This window comes from Bolinopsis microptera, chromosome 1, assembly GCF_026151205.1.
Source record: "Bolinopsis microptera isolate Bmic1 chromosome 1, MBARI_Bmic_1.0, whole genome shotgun sequence".
NCBI classification, from domain to species: domain Eukaryota; kingdom Metazoa; phylum Ctenophora; class Tentaculata; order Lobata; family Bolinopsidae; genus Bolinopsis; species Bolinopsis microptera.
The window spans coordinates 19,710,635-19,730,564 of record NC_087072.1 but is presented as its reverse complement, the minus strand read 5'-3'; the positions used below and the strand labels follow the sequence as shown (position 1 = coordinate 19,730,564).

Sequence of the window (19,930 nt, the reverse complement as noted above, 5' to 3'; positions counted from 1 at the left end):
GTTTAAGCAAGCAACGGCACTATTTGCATCAGAGAAACAAAAGATTGACTCTCTTCCCGTCTATGTATGCAGAAATGAAGGAGAATTAAACAAAAAAAATTCTTCTTAAAATTATGTTTTGGCAAAAACACATTTATGGTTAAACCTTATAAACTGGATCCTTTTACCAGCCACATCCTTTTTATGCCAGTACTACCATAAACGGTAACGAACTATGAACTATTTAAAAATTAGATAGCTTTTGCTAAAATTTTAAATTTAAAGTCATAGAGCCGTAGAAATAAATCATCACCTGGTCCGAATGGAGTCCCATATCTGGTATATAAGAGATGTCCCAGAATGGGAGAAAGAGGGGCAAGAAAGAACTTTGTCAGACAGTTTAGATTTGAACTTGGAGCCGCAAGGCCAAGAGTGATTTTCAAAACTTTGAGTTGTTGAAGGGTTTAGTTTTTTCTTCTAATATAGGGTCATTGTGACATTATGTGTTTATTGTTTGAATAAAATTTTATATAATCTTCCTAAATGGCGAAAGCAGTATTCAAATTGCTGGATTCTCTATGGGAAAGCCAGAGAGTCCCGCTGAAATGGCGAGTAGGTGAAGCCATTCTGATAGCAAAAACTGAGGATTTAGATGACCCTAGTAAGTTCAGAAACATCACTAAAACAAACACTAGTGGGAAGTTGCAGATGGGATTACTAGCGGACAGAATGCTAGAGTATATGGTCAGTAATAGCTAATAGACACGTCTATCCAGAAAGGATTCCTGCGTAAGACACCAGGTTGCCTCGAGCACACTCAGGCTCTGATGGAAGAGTTGAAGGATGCCAAATCTAATAGACGACAGATCTTTGCAGTTTGGGTGGACCTAATGAACGCCTACGGCCGGGTTCCCCACAACTTGATAATATATGCTCTAAGACATTATAAGTTCCCAAACTGGCTCATAGAATATATGTTTAAGTACTATGATGAGCTGATTGTGAGAGTGGTGACAAAGGACTGGAAAACAAACTGGTTCTTTTATATGTTAGGTCTTTTTCAGGGCGACCCTCTATCGGTTGTACTGTTCTTAATAGTTTTCAACCTACTAATGGATATCCTGAAAAATCAAAGCGACTTGGGTTACAAGCCGTCTTTTAGTTCTAGCAGCACTTCAAGTCGTGACGAGAGTAACTTTAGTGACCAAGCAGAACGTAAACAAGCACGTTACAACAGAGAGCTTATTCCTGGGCTGCATGGCAGTGGGTGGAAAGCTCAGCTTTTTACGGTAGAGGTTGGGTGTAGAGGCTTCTGGCATCATACCTTACCAGCCCTACTAAACTACTTTGGTGTTACAAAGAGAGTAAAGAAAGCAGTGTTCCAAGAGGCGGCTTTGGTTGCTCTCAGATGTTCCTATGCAATCTGGTTAGCAAGAGAAAACAAGAAGTGGAGTCCCTGCTACAACATCGCACAAAGACCCACTGTTCTACCATGCATCAACTGAGTGAGCTGAGTGTTGGGCCCTTAAAACATTGTTTAAAGCCACACCTGGAATCTCAAGTACCAGGATCAGTGATGGAAGCTAAGCAGATACATAGATGGAGTTGCTATCGAAAGATATAGAACTCAAGTATCCAACATCGTACCTTGATTATATTGTAGTATTTTCTTTCTAGAGCAATCTTCTCAACTTTAAAATGTAAGAATACTATAAAATTAACTTTTGTTTTATTAAACTTTTGTTTTATTAAAGAAATGGAACATGTATCGCACCTTATTATAAAATGGCAGGAGGGCAACTTCGCCCCAGAACTGATACCGAGAAAAGATGTAAGTACTTTTTAAATATGTATAAACTTATCATATTTAAACAATATTCACAAAATTTTGTATGTACAGTAAAACCTCCATGTACTGCTCCCCAATAGAGGGCCCTGCTGACCCTGCTGTGCGCCAAATTTTTGTTTGAATCTTGAAACACTTGAATCCACTGTCCCATTTCTTTGCAAACATCACATCAATTTACTGTGATGTTATCATTTTTCACAAATAAGGGCTCAACATCCATAATGTAATTAATTTACCCTCGATTAACCCTTCCCCATACTCTGGAAAATTGGGGTTTTACTCTGTATTCTTACTACTTGTACTTGAAAAGGTCTACTCATTTGTCATTGGAGTGGCCTGCACCACACTGTAGCTCCTATTTCAGGTCGGCCCGCTTACCAGTCTTGGCTCCAGCTCAAAATCTTTGGTTTATAATTATATTTACTATTTCAGGTGTTAGATAAGGACATTCAGCTGTCTAAAATAGTACAAGTAAGGTGGCACGGGACCTTACACATGGGCAAAATACTTTCAGTTGCCTACAGTGAGTAATATTTTATTATTTTTTACCATATAAATAATCATACTGCTTATTCCAAGACTATTTGCATCCAAGACAGCTTCTGCAAAACATTCAAAGAGTTTATCCTTAGACAAGAAGATGGGTCAGGCCTACCTGAAAGATATTTTAAAAGAGACAGAGGAGGAGGAAGTAGAAGAAGAGGAAGCAGTAGTGGAAATGGAGGAAATGGAGCCGTACAGGATGGAGGTTTGATTTCGTTTATTCTTTTTGATCAATTTTAATTTCAGTTTTACACTAAACAATTCTTTCATTCATCCATAGGAAACATTTTGTTAAGAAATAATTTTCATTTCGATTGACTGAAATTTTATTTGTTATGGTATTGCATTGATTGTTAATTGTGATCATTATGTTATATTTTCCCTTTCAAAGAGATGAGAAAATATTAAAATAACTAGTGTTGATTTATCGGAGAAATTATCATTTACATAAATAATCTTTTCAATCAGATAGAAGACCATCTGTCACAAGAGTCCACGCAGTTGACCACATTGGGAAATAGGTCTATTATTGACGACCTTGATGACGATTTGTTCCAAACAGTCCAAGAAGTCATCTTGCCTCCGGTAAATGGTTTTGATATGGTTGTCTATGAAGTGACTTTAATCACTGGAAACGAATTATTACTTCAATATTATATAATATAACTAGAAAATCCGTGGACAAGGGATCAGGAAGCTAATAGTATTTTTGTTAGCAAGTTTTTATAGCATCAACAAATATCCGTCACAACCTAAAATACAGCCGATTTAAATGTAGCTCTGATAATCTGTTTGCCGTAATCTTTTGTCAGATAATGTATTTCAATAATATGTATAATAAAGATGGAGTAGTTGTGATAATTTGAAAATATTTTGTCAGGCCTCCCAACGTACTGAGGTGTACGAAGCTCCCGCCCCCGCCCCCGTCCAGAATTGGAGGAACATAGGTAATTTATCAACTCTCATATTTTATCAATTCTCATTTATCATTTATCAATTCTCATTTGTCAACTTTCATTTATCAACTCTCATTTATCAACTCTAATTTATCAACTCTCATTTATCAACTCTCATTTGTCAACTCTCATTTATCAACTCTAATTTATCAACTCTCATTTATCAACTCTCATTTGTCAACTCTCATTTATCAACTCTCATTTATCAACTCTAATTTATCAACTCTCATTTATCAACTCTCATTTATCAACTCTAATTTATCAACTCTCATTTATCAACTCTCATTTATCAACTCTCATTTATCAACTCTCATTTATCAACGCTAGTTCATAAATTCTCTATTTTGTTTATCTACCTTGCACGTTGTGAGATCTTCTACTTTCCGTAATTTAACACCCTGCCTTTTCAGGAAAGTCAATTGGATATTCACTTCTGTATCTCGTATACTGAATCCTGAGTGTGTAACGATTTGGCAATATTCATGCTCTACAAATTAATTAATTGACTAATTATTATTATATGACGGTATAAATCTTTAATCTGTATATAAATCTTTAAACCCACAATGTTTTTTCTCTAGTAGCTCGAGTTAGTTGTTCAAACTTTCATAGTTTAACTCCAGAGTATATTATAGTTTGGACTTGACATCAGAAGAAGTCAGGTAGTGTGGATGATTCTGCGTCTAAAACGACTAGAGAATTGAGGTAACAGTTGATTTGTTATCAAACTCTCATTCATCAACTATCAATTATCATAATTTATACAAGTTCCCATTTATTAATTCTACAGTTTATAAATTCTACCTTGCGTTGTGAGATCTTCTACTATCTAACTTTCCTTAATTTAACTCCCTACTGCTACAAATTTCCTATTTGCTTCTGTCTCTTATATCCTGATTCCGGCATTCTCCAAGAAGCCCGACTGGTCCATGGACTACTGGTCCATGGACTACTGGTCCATGGACTACTGGTCCATGGACCACTTCACCAAGGTACAGTGGTCCATGTACCACCATAAGTCAACTCATGAAGATTATATCTAATTTTTTATTATCAATTGAAATTGGCATCTTCATGATTGCAATATGTATAATAAGTATTACAAAAGTAAATAACATACAATTTACATAGATAGAGGGAGGAGGTCGGAGCTCTTCCTCATCTCCTCTGCCTTTGTGAGAAAGGCCGAGTCCTCAAATAAACAGTATTTGCATTGATCACACAGCTTGGTTCCCTTGAACTGATCAGCTAGGTGATGATAGTGTGAGGAGTCGACAAGCTTCATTTCTGCAACAAAACGCCACTTGTAGAACGTTGATCTGGGCATCTGAATCTGCTGAATAGTCTGCCTTGCGCTCGTCCCACTCTTCACCATCTCCAAAACAAGAGGATATTGTTGATGGATTGCTGCTTCCATGTTGCTCCGTGTGGTATTCCTCCGTCTGATAGGTCCTGCCGAGCTCTCTGGTAGTGGTTGAGGAGGCGGTATCTCGATGAGGTTGAGGGGAGAGTCGACAGTTGGGGAGGTAGGTAGAGGAGAAGGGTCTCTAGGTAGCAGGTTGAGTGGATCGTCACCACTCTCTAATCTTTCGAGAATCTGCTCAGTGTGGCATGGAATCTTCTACGAAACATGAAAATCAACAAGAGCTAGTTCCAAGTCAGTTTTTCCTACAACAGATTTTTTCACATGAGCCCAAAGTCCTCCCTGAGTGTTAGTATGAACGCCAGTTGCCGGGTCCACGAACTGGATCGAGTGGTTGACGGTGTGATGAGTGTAGCCAGCGGTAGTTAGGCTGTTATAGGCTCCCCACTCGTCAGTATAGACAACAGAACCAGGGAGGATCCAGCGTTGAATCAGAGGGAGTAGTGTGGGTGCGCCTCTGCTGTTGTTCGGACAGGGTAGTAGGAAACAGTTACCGTTGCTCCGATCTACAGCTCCAAGCACCCACTGCCCTTCTCTGTAAGCTCCTTTATTGTACTTGCGTTTTCCGAACTTGGCCTCATCCATCTCCACGACAACACCAGGTCCACCGAGAGGAGAGGGATTGGATACCAGAAAGTCAGCTACTCTTGTATGTTTCAGGGTCTTCCAGTCACTGATGGTGTTCTCTGATACTCCTATGAGCTGAGAGATAGCTACATTTACAAGGGATTTGATGCTGAGGTAGAAAACCAGCTGTAGGAATAGTGAGAAGGTGAGCTTCTGTCCAGAGAGTACACTATCCGTTCGTATGTTCCTAAACCGTGAGCAGGGTGAACACCGCCAGATGAGAAGGTCTGAGGACTTCTTAGAGGAGCAGGGTACAAGGTTCATAGCAGAAGAGCAGCCAGGACAGGAAAGAGAGGACTTCAGAGGACCACGTTGAAAGAGGAAATCCCTTGCATGCTCCTCTGTATTTGTTATCCGATGGATTTCGTTGTGTAGTGAGTGGCTCATATTGAAAACACAGTAGTGGTGTACAAGTATCTGTCGTGTATATCGAAAACGACGATGGCTGTGTACCACAATTCATCTTATATATCTCTGCGACGTTTTTCGTAGTTAATACTGACATCTTGCAATCTTAGCGAAGAAGTCTACCGTATGATTGGATCATATGATAATGGAAGCTAAAGTGCTTGCTGATACCATGGACCTTGGTAAAGTGGTCCATGGACCACTTATTCAGTGATAAGGTGATCCATGGACCACTGGTCCATGGACCACCTAGAGTGGTCCAGTCCATAGACCAGTGGTCCATGGACCAGTCGGGCTTCTTGTAGACTGCCCTGATTCCTAAGTGTGTTACGATGTGATGGAAAGGCGCACGTGTGCACATGCAATAAATATTGCAGCGACATTTTGATAGATTTTTGTTTTTTTAAACGTTGAGTTCATTTTTCAGTACAATTTAACCGGCTGTAACTTCGGTTGTGACGGTAATTTTTGTATAAGATAAAAACTTACTATACTAGGTATTATAGACATTATAGACATTATATAGGAACAGTATTCAAGTCACCAGCACGGTGTGACCTACTCTGCAGCTATAACACGACGCTCTTAACATATTTGAAGGCACATCGCCATTTATGACTGTTAATCCATCGATGAATCCGATTCCATAGATAATTGCATACCTTACGCGGGAATCTGGTGGATTCGTGTAGTGTTTTTGAGTCTCATGATTTGATAGTTCTTTTATTCAAATTTCTGATTGTTTCTGAATAGACTCAGTGAAGGCAGATTCTAATGGAAATGAATAGCTGAATAACGTACTACTCGGGAATATTATGACTAGGGGATAAAGTGGTGGGTTTTGGAAAATTCCGCCATATTTTTCCCGTCATTAATTTTCCCAGTCATAAATTAACCCGCTATAATGTTCCCGAGTAAGGTAGTAACTACCTTCGGCTAAATTTTGAATAAGATCATTTGATTCGTTAAAATTCTTGAATAATTCGGCTATCCTTATTAAAGCGGGATTTATTAGGAGTGAAAAGTCAGTCTTTTTAACCTTCATTTACCAATTCTAGTAAATATCAACTCTCGTTTATCAACTATCATTTATCCATTCTCATTTATAAAACACTATTCACCCATTTCCATTTACTGACGAGGGCGAGGGAAAGTCAGTTCCGATCCCGTTTATGATTTTTAAGTTCTATAAATACAAAGTAGTGCTCTTACGTCTTATTATAATACAGGCTTTTGAGGGCTACGGGTGATAATTCTTGACAGCTTGCTGTAGGGAACGCGTGGCCCGAAAAGAAGCCTGAGGTGACTCGCAGTCTGTGCTGATAATAACTTCGCTTCTCTAGCGGGAAATATCTGCAAATTATCAGCTCTCAGTGTCCACGAGTTTTAGTGCATATAAGTCCCGGAAAATATTATAATAAAGCAGCAGCTGTTTCACGCTCTGCTTACGTCTCATTCTCAGTGCAAACAGATTACTTAGGCATATTCTTCCAAAATTGTCAACACTATAGAGTCTGGCCTGGTTAGCTACAATTCATTTCTCAGAAATTTCTTCCAGACAGGTCCCATAGTCTTGGATACAGTGCAGCTTGACTTCAATACCCGACTGCTTTAGTCAATAACTTCTCGATACCGACTTCTGGACTTTTCGATATTATATTTCATAGGTAGGTACCCTTTGCAGTTTGCGGGGATATAATTAATAATTTGCTACAGCTACAAAAAAATTAAACTTCGAGGGATCTTCGTTTATATTCTTTTACAAGGTTTTAAAATTGGTACAACATACATTTTATCTGAAAAGTGCAAATTGTTTAATGTGATGAGAGGGAGCTTCAATAAAATGTTGCATATCAGCTAAATCAAGATGTATTTCAAATTTCTTGGTACCCTCTGCTATTTTTTTTTGTGCTAAACATTTATTGCAACCCATCAGAGAACGAAGTCAAAGAACTCAAGAAGACAATAGATAAGCTTTGCCGTTTTCACGTTAATGTTGCAGGTATGTTAATTATTTAACATATAAGATATCCCAAGGCAATTGTTTGACTCATCACCTTTATAATTGGGCACATTTTATGAAACTTTATTTTTATTGGTTATTGATACTTGTGGTGACTGATTTATATCTTCAGCAGCTGGTCCCCGTGTCTCTGGACCCCCCGGCCCCCTGATAAGAAAACGGCTGATAAGGGACTATCAGCCGGACATGGCTGATACTCTGATGACCTGGCGGCTTGAGGCAGGAGTGGGGACAGGGTCGGTGAATGTCCTAGTCAACAAATGTATTACTATACTAGTTGATGACGATATCATCGATCCTAATCTCCTCTCCTGGCCTGGAGACTACAAAGAGGGAAAGGGTTCCACCAAGCCGTCAGGTCATCTGACTTACGTCCATATTGACTCGATCATAAAAGTAGTAAGTTATAAACTTGAACTAAGGTATATTCAGTGTAATAAGCGACAAGCGCGGCCCGGGCACAGAATTTTTTCCTCCGATTGCAATCAATTTGGTACCAAAAGTTGCCTTTTAAATGTGAATAATCCCTTATTACATAGACAAGTAAAGTGTGCAAGGTTTTGATTTGAATATAACAATGAACATTAGTTGTTCTTTATTACTATTAGTAAATATTACGATTGCATTTCAGGTCGAAAAGATCAGTCAGGGAGTAGAAGAGAGAAGAAAAATAAAACTTATTCTACGAAAAAGAATAAATTATTTGAAAAAGAAAAGAACGTAAGAATTGGAAACTGTTCACTTTAAGTTGCACGATGAAAATTTTGAATATGTCCTACCGCGACCGGTAGGATATATTCGAATTTCAGCTTTCCTCGACCCATATTTCAATTTTTTGACTTAAATTTTCATGAATGACCATCTTACAGGGTCATTGAGGATAGCACAAGACACGACGGTGGAAGCTAGATAGAGCAGGAAGTAGCACACTCTCACTGCCGTTTCACACTCTCACTGCCGTTTCACACTCTGCTGCAAGTGAAGTGTCTGTAAGACTTTTTTAGCCCGGGATACCAAAATTAAGTACATGTGTTACTAATTTAGGATGCACGAAAGTTAAAACAGTTTAAATTAATGAATATCTCCAAAACTAAGCACTATAAACCCTATGTTGCTTTATAGCTTGTAGATAAATGTGGCCTTTGCAGTTAATTTGAGATAAAAGAGAGGCCCCTTCAAAGTTCAGAAGCCGAGATAGAAAAGTCATATATATTTGTGCCTGAGGATAATTTAGAAATTTCCCCCTAGGATTGGGATTAATGATAGAAATTGCGTACCTTATCAATTCTGATCCAGAATGACCTTACAAAAGACCTGGTTTCTAGAAAATTTGTAGACACCAAACTGCATACTCGATGTCAATAAGCTTCTAGAGTAGATTTTTTTCACTCTCGCCCCAGTGAAAATCGGTTTTTCTGGATTTTTTCCAAAAGTAAGCATTTTGGGCCTTTATACCCTTCATAGTGTCAATATAAATATGTGCATTGCGGTCATTTTAAGCCAAAGTTTGAGTCTCTAAGACCTTCAGAAGCTGAGATACATATTTCCCATATATGTGCCTAATGTGAAATATGGGCGTGGCCCCCACAGGGTTGGGACTAGCGACACAAAATGTGCCCCTCGGTGATTTGAGTTACCAATGACCTAATTAACCCGATTCAGTATCAAAAAACTCTGTACATCTAAGTGCACACTCAACCCCTCCCTGCTACTAGAGTACTATGTCCTAGGTGCTGAAGGATTGTATCAAAACCATACAATAGCATATAAAGCTTTATCAATAGCCACAAACTGCATCTTGAAAATTGCAACGTGAAAATTTGCAACAAAAAGACAAAACGAATTACCAAATTTGTGTAGCCAAAATTACCGATTTTTGCTAATATCTCTACAAATTATAAGCATTTTAGAGCATACAATGATTGATAAGTCTTATGTAAATGTGCTCATTGCGAATATTTTTCAATATCGGAGAAGTTTCTACGACCTTTCTAGCTCGAGATATAAAAATTAATCCGGTAATTCCGGCTGCGATGAGCGAAAAAACAGTTTTTCGTGAATATCTTTGAAACTAGGCACTTGAGACCTTATATTGCTTCATAACTTGTATATAAATAAGGGTATTCCGTATTGCGGTTATTTTAAGCCAATATTCAAGTCTCCAAGTCTTTTAGAAGCCGAGATACAAAAATCCCAAATTTGCACCTGAGGGCAATTTAGAAATTTCACCCTGTAGGATTGGGACTAGCGATACAAAATGGGTACCTAGATGATTTTGGTTTGGAATGGCCTAATGAAAGTCCCTGTGTGGCCAAAAATTGTGGACATTGAAGTGCACACTCAACTACTTTCTGTTACTAGAGTATTTGGTGGATATACTTAACATTTTGATCAAACTGTGCGACATCTACAGATTTGCGATAGTACAACTTTTACAAAAAGAATAATAATATTATTTATATATCAAACCTGCTAACTGCACGGTATATTATTTATTTATCAAACCTGCTAACTGCACGGTAAATTATTTCATCCTTGATTACACACACTCTCCTTGCATTTTCATTTGCGATATCACTTCTTTTCATTCACCTTATTGTGTCAATGATAAATTATTACCTTGTCATAATTTCCAGTCAAGATCATAGTTGAAGTCCGTGATCATGTAGTGTTCCGATGACCTATTTAGTATTTATTGCAGTCTCCCTTCGTCAACTGTAGACTACAACTGTATTAATACTATCTTCCCTATAATAGTAGCACGATGATACAAACGGAAAACATTAGCTGCAGTCAGCTGCTACCCCTCTCATCGTTCAGCATATCATATCTTTCATCGATTGGCACTATAATGGTAACAAAAGCCCGGATGGGTCATGTCGCAAAGCAACAAAACGCAAGCCTAGAGACAGAAATGAATTTTTAAGTTTAGTTGAACCGAATTATTTAGCATTATGATAGTATGAAAAAATCTTTCGAAATTTTCATCTCAGAGCGTTTTCAATCTATCTTCTTAGATCTAAAATCTATAACTAAATTCAAACGTATACCAAAAAATTTGCTTCCCTGTCAAAATTTCAGGTAAAAGCAAATGTGAGACGTTGAAGCATTTGGTGAACGACAAGAAACACCGCATTAAACATCGATGTAAATACTTGTGGGATGTTTTACTCAAAAGACTAGATATTCACACATACCTGTGCCCGGTTCATGATGACCTGCAAGCAAAGCTGCTAACTGTAGCGTCTTTTATCAAATCTGCAGCGTTCATTATTTCATACTTTGATTACACATAAACTCATTGCATTTTCATTAGCGTTATAAATTCCTCTCATTCATCTGATTATGTCATTGCTCAAATATTACCTTGCTATTATTTACTGTGCATGTTCATGTCATTACAGTTCTTCATCGACCGTGCGGAGAAAGTTGTTGAAAGGGTAAAAATTATCAAATTCAAGACTTTAAATTGCAGAATTTTCTCTAACATTACTCTTTTTCCCAGAACATGGACAAGATTAATGTCACCGCTACCACCGCCACTGCTACCACCGCCCATGCTGCCGCCGTGATTGGCAGTAAAAGGCTTTCATTTGCAGTAAGAGGGATTTCATTTGCTGCTATGGCCCCTGCTACCGCCACCCCTGCTGCTGCTACCCCTATCACTGCTGGTACAGCCCCCGTTCCCGCTGCTGCTACCCTCGCTGTTGTTGCACCCGCTGTTGTTGCTGCCGCTGCCCCCGCTGCCCCCGCTGCCGCTGCCCCCCATGCTGCTACTTCAGCCCCTGTTGCTGCTGCCGCTTCCATGATGAACCTAACGCTCTGTCCTCTTTGGATGAAAATTCCCCACGCACAAAATCCAGTTTTTTTATTTGTTCCGTGGTGTGTTTCGCTCAGTGGAGTTGCACCTCCTGGCTTTTTCTCTGTCACTGGCAATGCGGACCTTGTCTTCATCAATGGTCCGCAGTTTGTAGCGGCAGGGAGAAGCACTTTCTCTGTCTGTGTTCAGTTTTTGGCGTGTGCTATGCAAAATAGAACGGCCCAGATCTTTCAAGCAGAACTGAGGTTGGCCCTCAAGAATATCTTGGTGTCCGCCAGTGCTTTCTTCACTGACCAAAGGTCTAAACTGAAGCTTTGGTTTAATGCAAAGCGACAGTTAACCATGGTCGGTGGAGGGGACACTGATCGGCGTAGTATTTCGAGAGGTGCCTATTCGCTGGCACGCGCCGCCTACGATGAACGGCAGAGATTGTCATATGCGCAGAGGTGCAACACCTGTGCAATAAAATCCCGGCTGAAAGAGCTGGAGCGGTACATAAAAGCAATTTTATGTGCAGAAGCACAGGTAACTGACATGGCGATCATGCATACAGTATACCTCCTGTCTTACCTGTGTTTCTTGGGGAGGAACATTGTTGTGAAATAGTATCATCAGGTATATTAGGCGATATTTCAAAACTGGTTGCACAGAGGCCAAAATTTCGAAAACCCCTTTGGCCATAAATTCCGGTTTAATTTGGTATACAAATGTTTTGAGGGTCAGGATCAACAAATTTTATGCAAAAATATAGAACAGAAAAATGTTAGTAGCTTATTGAAGTCAAAAATCTGAAATTTTTCTGAAAAATTCAAATTTCGTTAGATTGAATGCCAGGAGATGTGAAAATGATTTCTGGCTCCAATTTTCTGGTCATAGGATATTCAGATGTTACAGATGATTGTGCAAATTTCAAATTTTGTCCACCGTGTATGGGTTTTTCTAGGCGACTCCGCAAAGAAGCTGTTGAAGCTCTGTGACGAAAAAAGGCGAGAAAAGTTTTCTCAGAGTGACCTGAATCACTTTAAACCTTTCAAATGAATAAAACCTATCTCAGTAGAGATAGTGAGTAACCAACAGTTTGGATTTATCTGATGCACCTAGCCAAAGATATAGGCTTTCAAAGTCATGAAGCTCTGTGACGAAAAATTCCAAAAACCACACAAAATCGTCACACAGCCTTCATTTCGTGCCAAAATAGTTGTTTACAACTCAGAAGAAAATAATTGAGTCATACCAAACATAAAACACCATTTTTTCCCCAAAAAATAAGAATTTGAAATTTTGAATTTGTGGTTATCAGATTTTTAAGGTCGTTTCCTCAAATTCTCAACAATGGCATCCTTCATTTTGATTTAAATGTGTTCCTGGTCGTAATATTCTATGATTTTCAAGTCATCACATCCCTAAAATAACATTAACTGCTTCTATAGCTATGGCAAATTTTTGGCTTCAAATTGCATAATTGATGCTCTGTGACGAAAATATTTTGTCAATATTGAGCATTGTGTTCATTCAATTGCCCCTTTTTGTCTTTTAAGCATGTTTGCTTCTAAGAAGAACCTGATTGGGTACAATTTCAATAGAAGATAAGTCTACAATGATCTTTTTTCAGAATTTCTCTGAAATTGGTAAAAATTTTGCGTTTTCAGTCAATAACTCAGGATTCTATTATGATAGAGGACCAAATTTAGCATGTAGGCACATCCATTAAAACCCTCTAACAATACTATGGGTAATTTCTTGGTTAGGTCGTCATTATCTGTCAAAATTTGATAGGATGCTCTGTGACAAAATGACACTGATGCTCTGTGACAAAATACAGAAATTTTTTAAAGGCTGTAAAACTTTAACGGTTTGAGACAGAAGCTTAAATTTGGTACTCAAAGTTAGGAAAAGGTCCAAAATTTACGAATCACTAATTTCTATGGGCAAGTCTGAAGTTGCTGGTATGGAATTTTGCGATGAGCACAGAAATACAAAAGTGCCAAATTCTATCCGATGCTCTTTGACGAAAACTTCAATCCTGTATATCTCCTACAAAGAATGACCTGGCCACATAATTTTTTCACTGAAGTTAGTTCGTGTCATAGGCAACATTCTGGGATCAAAAGTATTTATAGTGAATGAAAGAAAAAACTTTGGTAGGCTCTCAAAGCCATCAAAGATGCTTTGTGACAAAAAAGAGGGTTATGAAATATCGCCATTATTTATTTATCAAACCTGCTAACTGCACGGTATATTATATATATTTATTTATCAAACCTGCTAACTGCACGGTAAATTATTTCATTCCTTGATTACACACACTCTCCTTGCATTTTCATTTGCGATATCACTTCTTTTCATTCACCTCATTGTGTCAATGATAAATTATTACCTTGTCATAATTTCCAGTCAAGATCGCAGTTGAAATTTAGTATTTATTGCAGTCTCCCTTCGTCAACTGTAGACCGTAATGAATAATACTATCTTCCCTATAATAGTAGCACGATGATACAAACGGAAAACACTAGCTGCAGTCAGCTGCTACCCCTCTCATCGTTCAGCATTTCATATCTCACTCACTTCTAAGTCATTCACGTGGACCCGGAGACAAGGAAATTGTACTTGTATCGGAGAGGCCCGGACTTGACCAGTTCCGGGTGATATGCCGTATTAAATCAGTCTCAACTGAAAATGTCCGTAAACTTACACATAGTCATTATGTAGAAATTACATTTAGATATCTTCCGATCTTACTTACTACAACTTTGAAAAATGAAACTAGAAAATTTGATAACAAATGCATTTGAATCTGAACCGACTCTACCTACTGTATTTTACCTATAGGTACCTACGACGAATCTGATATCCCGACGAGTTCGACTTAAAGAATCACCGAGTATCAGTAGAGGCGAAAATGGAGTTACACTACCAGACCGTCAAAGAGGCCTCATGTAGCCGGTGGGCCCGACATGATACGACATATCTCGACACGTCGGGGTTTGTCAGGGTTTGTCGGGGTTTGTCGAGCCTGGAGGCTTCTTTTTTTAACTGTCTTTTGCCCCTCCCCCCCTGTATATATACATATAATTGTATAGCCGTAAGCATCATACGCCACTCACCTAATAATCTCTCACATGTCCCGGACTTTTTTCTATTCCGGTGATATGTTGTGTTAAATCCTTTGCAGAATTAAACCTGTGTGACCACAGTGTCCTCAGCAGGTAATATTTGTTGCTATGCTGTTCTGTTCGTTTTACCTTTGCTAGTTATACCTACATTTGTTTAAGAGAAGTTTAATTTTCTATTATTAAATAGAAAATCTAAAATCTAAAATCTATTATTAAATCCAAAAGAATAACAAACAATTTGCTTCCCTGTCAAAATTCCAGGTAAAAGCAAACGTGTGACGTTGAAGCATTGGTTGGTGGACGACAAGAAAACATCGATTTAAATACTTGTGGAATGTTTTACTCAAAAGGCCAGATATTCACAAATGCCTGGTTCTTGATGACTTTGTGATACCTCTCAAACAAATACGCTGCTAAGGTATGAATTAAAACATACGAAATCAGGTTGATAAATTTAAAAGATCATTGGATTAAATTGGCCTGGTATCTGAAGAAAAAAAGTTATATTGCGCCGTTGTTACCATTCTGATCCGATTTTGGCCGGAATTTTGGCGGGAATTACAAAAAACATCGTGGCGCGAACGACAAATTGCATGGTGCAGTAGTAATCGCGCAATGAAAACGCGCTAACTGTGCGCGCGTATGTGATCTTAGCCCGGCGAAAAAATTTTAACCCGGCGAATGTGCGGACACCTTAACCCGGCGAAAGGCTGCTTTCGCCTGGCGAGTTATCCCGGCGAAAAATTATCGTTCGCCGGCGAATGGGCTGACTGGGCAGCCGTAGGCACGGCTGGTAAATAAATATAATTAGAAACATGAACATATGATACAATTACAAAATAAACGCCATGTATCAGTGTATGCTCCATATTCCATAATTATAAACCGAATCGGAATAGGAAGGTTCAGAGGAAGTAAATCAAACTGACGGCAATTGTAAAAGATTAGCTAAACGAGATAGATAAACAGCTTTACTGGGTGGCAGGTTGATTGTTAGTTATCATGTTGTTGAAGATCCAGGGGCGCATAACGTTTAAGCCAAAGGACAATAGATAGCGTCAGTAAGCGTTTGACTCCTCATTTTATGGCGGGTGCAATTATCGCTTGGATGATTATAGATAATAGGTAACCAGGGTTACAGGGTATCAAGTTTTAAATTTGCATCATAAATCTCTTTACAAATTTTAGCTTTGTTGACATAACATGCACAGCAAAGATCTTAATTACTCTATCACTTTTACAATTTATGAAGTTAAATGGAGCGATCGGAATGAAGAACTGAGCCAGCTCACAACTATTTGTATTGACGACTACGAAATAGAGAGCCAAACACTTTCGAGTGACTGAAGCCGAAAAATAAAGCAGCTGCAAAGCTCCATCGGTGACACTTTAAATTTAACTCTTTAATATTAATTTAGTATCAATAGCATAACGTAAAACGTTATTGGGCGGCGCCAAGCCTGTCATTCCGCCGCGAATCTCTATTCGGCCGAATCTTTATTATGAACATTATAGCCTGGGGTCCCCAGGTTAACACAACGCCGAATTATAATACTAAGCAAGGACCACAATTACTGCGTTTAATGATCGTTTATATAAACTGCAGATAGGTATTGAAAGAACTCTAGTCTCTTACCGATGCGTTCACTAGTTTATATTCGATAGAAATTATAAGGTAATGGCTATTAACTAAGTTGGGTCAATAAATACTGATAATAAAGATAAGGCATTGAATATCGTAAGGGAATGAATGTTGATATTAGATTTTAAGGTATTGAGTAAAGAATTCTAGTTCAAGAGTGGTCACTTATTTATATTTGATATAAGGACACGTTCATTGAAGTTTGAGGATATTGGTAAATATTAGTGACCCTACTGAATGGCACGATGATGTAAAATGTGTCACACTATGAAACTATATAAACCCTCTAACCCTAAGATAATCGTTTCATCCTCTAGATAAACTTTGTCGCATAACGATATCTTTATCAGACGATAAGTTATCACTTAAATGCGGCCGGCAGTGAGTTGTAAACTTTGTCACACTACAAAAACGTGACGGAGTTTATATGGACCCCTTGTTGCCGTGTTTGACCAAATTTTCGAATTTCCAATTCATAGAATAGCTGCATATGACTATTATCTACATATTTAGCGACTTTTTTTCCTTAAATGGTAGCACCATGTAAACTCCGTCACACATTTAAGAAATTTATATGAGGGATGTTTATGACATCCTGACAAGAAATGCCGAATAGTCTAGCATTATTTTGTGAGCTGAATGTGTTTGGAATTGTTCACATATTTCATTGTCATAGGCAAATACAAATACAGAAGGCAGAAATAGGTAAATTTAGTCACATAAATTTGTATGATATCTCAACATGTGTGAAATTGAGTAAATATTAGTATACCAACTTAAACACCCTATATTACGTACTATGGATCAATTAACAATATTTCAACCATACGCCGGTCATATAAATTATTATATGGAAGTGATATGTTAACATTGGATAAATTTCAACACCTGAACAGGGTAAAAATTTGTAAATTTCGTCACAAAAAAAATTATAATTTTATTTGCTCCGTGTTGGCAAAATAACTAATTTATCGACATAGTGATGGTGATAAAGTAACATCATATACTAATTGAGGTATGATTCTTCAAAATAGGGGCAAGAAATGTAAATTTCGTCACATCAGCTATTGCATTAGTTAGATAGATTTTCTTTCATATCAACTGCCCTTATTATAGTTGGAGTGGATTTATACAGGAAATATAGAAACCCATGCCCATTTTTCATCACATTGTAATTATACTGTTGGGGCAGGAAAAGTGAATTTCGTCACATTTCGGTAAATTAGTGATATCAAACTCAGCATTGTTAAACTTGGGTTCTGATTTGCTGAAAAATAACCTACCAATAATTCCTGGAAGAATATTGAATTCTAATCGGGGTATGGTTCTTCAAAATAGGGTCAAGAAATGTAAATTTCGTCACATACGTCATTGTAAAATTTAGATACATTTTCTTTCACATCAATAGTCCTAATTATAGTTTGAAATGATTAATTCAGAGATAAAGGAAATATAGAAACCCATGCCCATTTTTCATCACATTGAAATTATACTTTTGGGGCAGGAAAAGTGAATTTCGTCACATTTCGGTAACTTAGTATAATTAAACTCAGAATTGTCAAACTTGAGTTCTGATGATCTGCTGAATAATAACCTACTAATAATTCCTGGAAGAATATTGAATTCTAATCGGGGTATGGTTCTTCAAAATAGGGTCAAGAAATGTAAATTTTGTCACATACGTCATTGTAAAATTTAGATACACTTTCTTTCACATCAACAGTCCTAATTATAGTTTGAAATGATTAATTCAGAGATAAGGAAATATAGAAACCCATGCCCATTTTTCATCACATTGAAATTATACTGTTGGGGCAGGAAAAGTGATTTTCGTCACATTTCGGTAACTTAGTAAAATTAAACTCAGAATTGTTAAACTTGAGTTCTGATTTGCTGAATAATAACCTACTAATAATTCCTGGAAGAATATTGAATTCTAATCGAGGCATGTTTCTTCAAAATATGGTCAAGAAATGTAAATTTCGTCACATCAGCCATTGCATTAGTTAGATAGATTTTCTTTCATATCAACTGCCCTTATTATTATTGTGACAATTTTTACATCAACTGCCCTTAACTTGAATCAGCTCTATCCGTGCATCGTCCTTATATACAGTTTTCCCGCCTTCCAAACCTAAATCAGATATAAATGATTCACCCAAAATTTTAAATTCCATATAATGTGACAGAATTTACATCATTTCCCAATAAGTGCATGTATTTGCTAACTTTTCAAAACAACATATTTTAGGGCTATGATTGGTAGAAGAACCATCAAATAATGAGTTGAAAGGGTTTTGAGGACACCTCACAGTAGAAAAGAGGTATCGTATTCTGAGTGTGACAAAGTTTACGAAATATTGCCTTAAAACCGTTTGATCCCTGCCCTTTAGCCAAATGTTGTATCATAATTGTTAGAATGACCTAATCTACTATATTTTAAACCAAAAAATGCTAATTGGGCAGCTATGGTTAACACAGTCACAAAAATGTGACATTTTTTACATTATAGTGCCTAAAAACAATAAATTGCATTTCTGAGCCGTGTATATGGAAGTATGGGTCACGTGGTTAATGTCCAGAACTTCTGAACACGCTATTTTTTTGGTTTACCAATATCCTTAAACTTCAACATGAACGTGTCCATTTACGATTTCGTATCATTTTGTGACGATGTTTACATCAACTGCCCTATATACTTCAATCAACTGTATCCGTGTATCGTCCTCATATAGAGTTTTCCCGCCTTCCAAACCAAAATCAGATATAAATGATTTCGGAAATTCACCCAGAATTTCAAATTCCATATAATGTGACAGAATTTACATCATTTCCCAATAGCCAAGTGCATGTATTTGTTAACTTTTCAAGACAACATATTTTAGGGCTATGATTGGCAGAAAAACTATCAAATAATGAGTTGAAAGGGTTTTGAGGACACCTCACAGTAGAAAAGAGGTCTCGTATTCTGAGTGTGACAAAGTTTACGAAATGTTGCCTTAAAGCCGTTCGATCACTGCCCTTTAGGCCTACATTGTATCATAATTGTTAGATTGACCTAATCTACTATATTTTAGACTAAAAAAATGCTAATTGGGCAGCTATGGTAAACAATGTCACAAAAATGTGACATTTTTTACATAATAGTGCCTAAAAGCAATACATTTTATTTTTGAGCAGTGCATATGGGAGTATGGGTCACGTGGCTAATGTTCAGAACTTATGAACACGCTAGATTAATATATGTTAAAATTAAACCACTATCGTCAAATACGCTGTTTTAGAAATTTACCAATTTCCTCAAACTTCAATGAACGTGTCCATAAAAGATAAAGTATTGACTAATAAAAGTTGTTGAATAACAAAGATAAGGCCTTTAAACAAGGCTAATTAAACTTAAGGTAAGGAATTGGAAATCAAGGTCGCCCACTAATTAGTTCAAGCACCCGCTATCGGACCCTAGGACCCTAGGATCAGAACCCAGCATGTAACCTAATAACCTGACATCAGATCTAGAGACCCTGAAACCTGCTATATGGGCCCTGAG

At 37.6% G+C, this 19,930-nt stretch overlaps 2 protein-coding genes across 2 annotated transcripts in view; one reads left to right on the top strand and one right to left on the bottom strand.

Moving 5' to 3' along the window:
• LOC134824065 (uncharacterized) overlaps positions 1-19,930 on the bottom strand; it is a 96,506-nt gene that overhangs the window by 45,662 nt on the left and 30,914 nt on the right. The gene's annotated exons all lie outside the window — the stretch shown is intronic.
• LOC134823107 (uncharacterized) lies at positions 1,736-4,214 on the top strand. Its single transcript, XM_063834485.1, has 6 exons — positions 1,736-1,810; positions 2,261-2,351; positions 2,461-2,576; positions 2,840-2,956; positions 3,252-3,318; positions 3,738-4,214. Exons 1-6 carry the CDS (start codon positions 1,736-1,738, stop codon positions 3,776-3,778), a joined length of 507 nt encoding a protein of 168 aa, XP_063690555.1. The 3' UTR covers positions 3,779-4,214.

Coding starts and splice junctions, on each gene's coding strand:
- LOC134823107 (XM_063834485.1), top strand. CDS start 1,736: ATGGAACATGTATCGCACCTTATTATAAAATGGCAGGAGGGCAACTTC. Junction 2,577..2,839: donor TGGAGCCGTACAGGATGGAG/GTTTGATTTCGT, acceptor CTTTTCAATCAG/ATAGAAGACCATCTGTCACA. Junction 3,319..3,737: donor CCAGAATTGGAGGAACATAG/GTAATTTATCAA, acceptor CTGCCTTTTCAG/GAAAGTCAATTGGATATTCA.